The following is a 585-nucleotide window of genomic DNA, read 5'->3' on the forward strand; positions in this document are numbered from 1 at the left end:
CTGGTCCAGTCCCAGTCCAGCTGGTCCAGAGCCCGGCTCCGGTGTGTTAGTCCAGCTGCACAGCCCCCGCTCAAAATCACAGAAACCTGCCGAGGAACAAAGCAGCCCCTCAGTGACTCTGCAGTGCTGGTTTCGAGATCGTCTCTGCAGTTCTAGCGCGGCTCTCTGAGCTCACCTGCTCTGGGGCAGCTCCCGGATTGAAAGGTGATGTCATCGACTGCAATGTGGGACGAGGTTCCTGCAGCCCCGACTGCTTGGAAAATGATCTGCAAAGTCAAGAGACTCCTTTATGACACGACCGCCACTGCTGTCAATAGCAGTGACAGTAACGCTAATGATGACAAACAGCAAGGATCATGAGACCAACGAGAATGAAAAGAAAGACAGCAGGTCTGTGCTGCCCCTGTGTGGAAAGGGACATTATTGCAGCCTGTTGTGCAGAATCCTTCTTTCACATACAGGTATCTGTGGTGAGATTTTGCAGCTTTTTATTTCAAGATAAAATGCGTCTACGTGTTCTGATATAAAATGCGCATTGTGTGGCCGGAGGGGCGGGATTGATCCCAGGAAGTCTCACCTTCCACT

The 585-nt window shown here is 51.8% G+C and overlaps 1 protein-coding gene across 1 annotated transcript in view; it reads right to left on the bottom strand.

Moving 5' to 3' along the window:
* LOC117396729 (apical endosomal glycoprotein) overlaps positions 1 to 585 on the bottom strand; it is an 11,581-nt gene continuing 10,996 nt past the window's right edge. Inside the window, exons 21-22 of the mRNA XM_058986663.1 lie at positions 176 to 266; positions 1 to 86 (exon numbers count right to left, since the gene is read on the bottom strand). Coding sequence (XP_058842646.1) covers positions 211 to 266 — 56 coding nt within the window. The 3' untranslated portion in view covers positions 1 to 86; positions 176 to 210. The remainder of the gene's footprint in view (positions 87 to 175; positions 267 to 585) is intronic.

This window comes from Acipenser ruthenus, chromosome 15 (assembly GCF_902713425.1).
Source record: "Acipenser ruthenus chromosome 15, fAciRut3.2 maternal haplotype, whole genome shotgun sequence".
Classification (NCBI taxonomy): Eukaryota; Metazoa; Chordata; class Actinopteri; order Acipenseriformes; family Acipenseridae; genus Acipenser; species Acipenser ruthenus.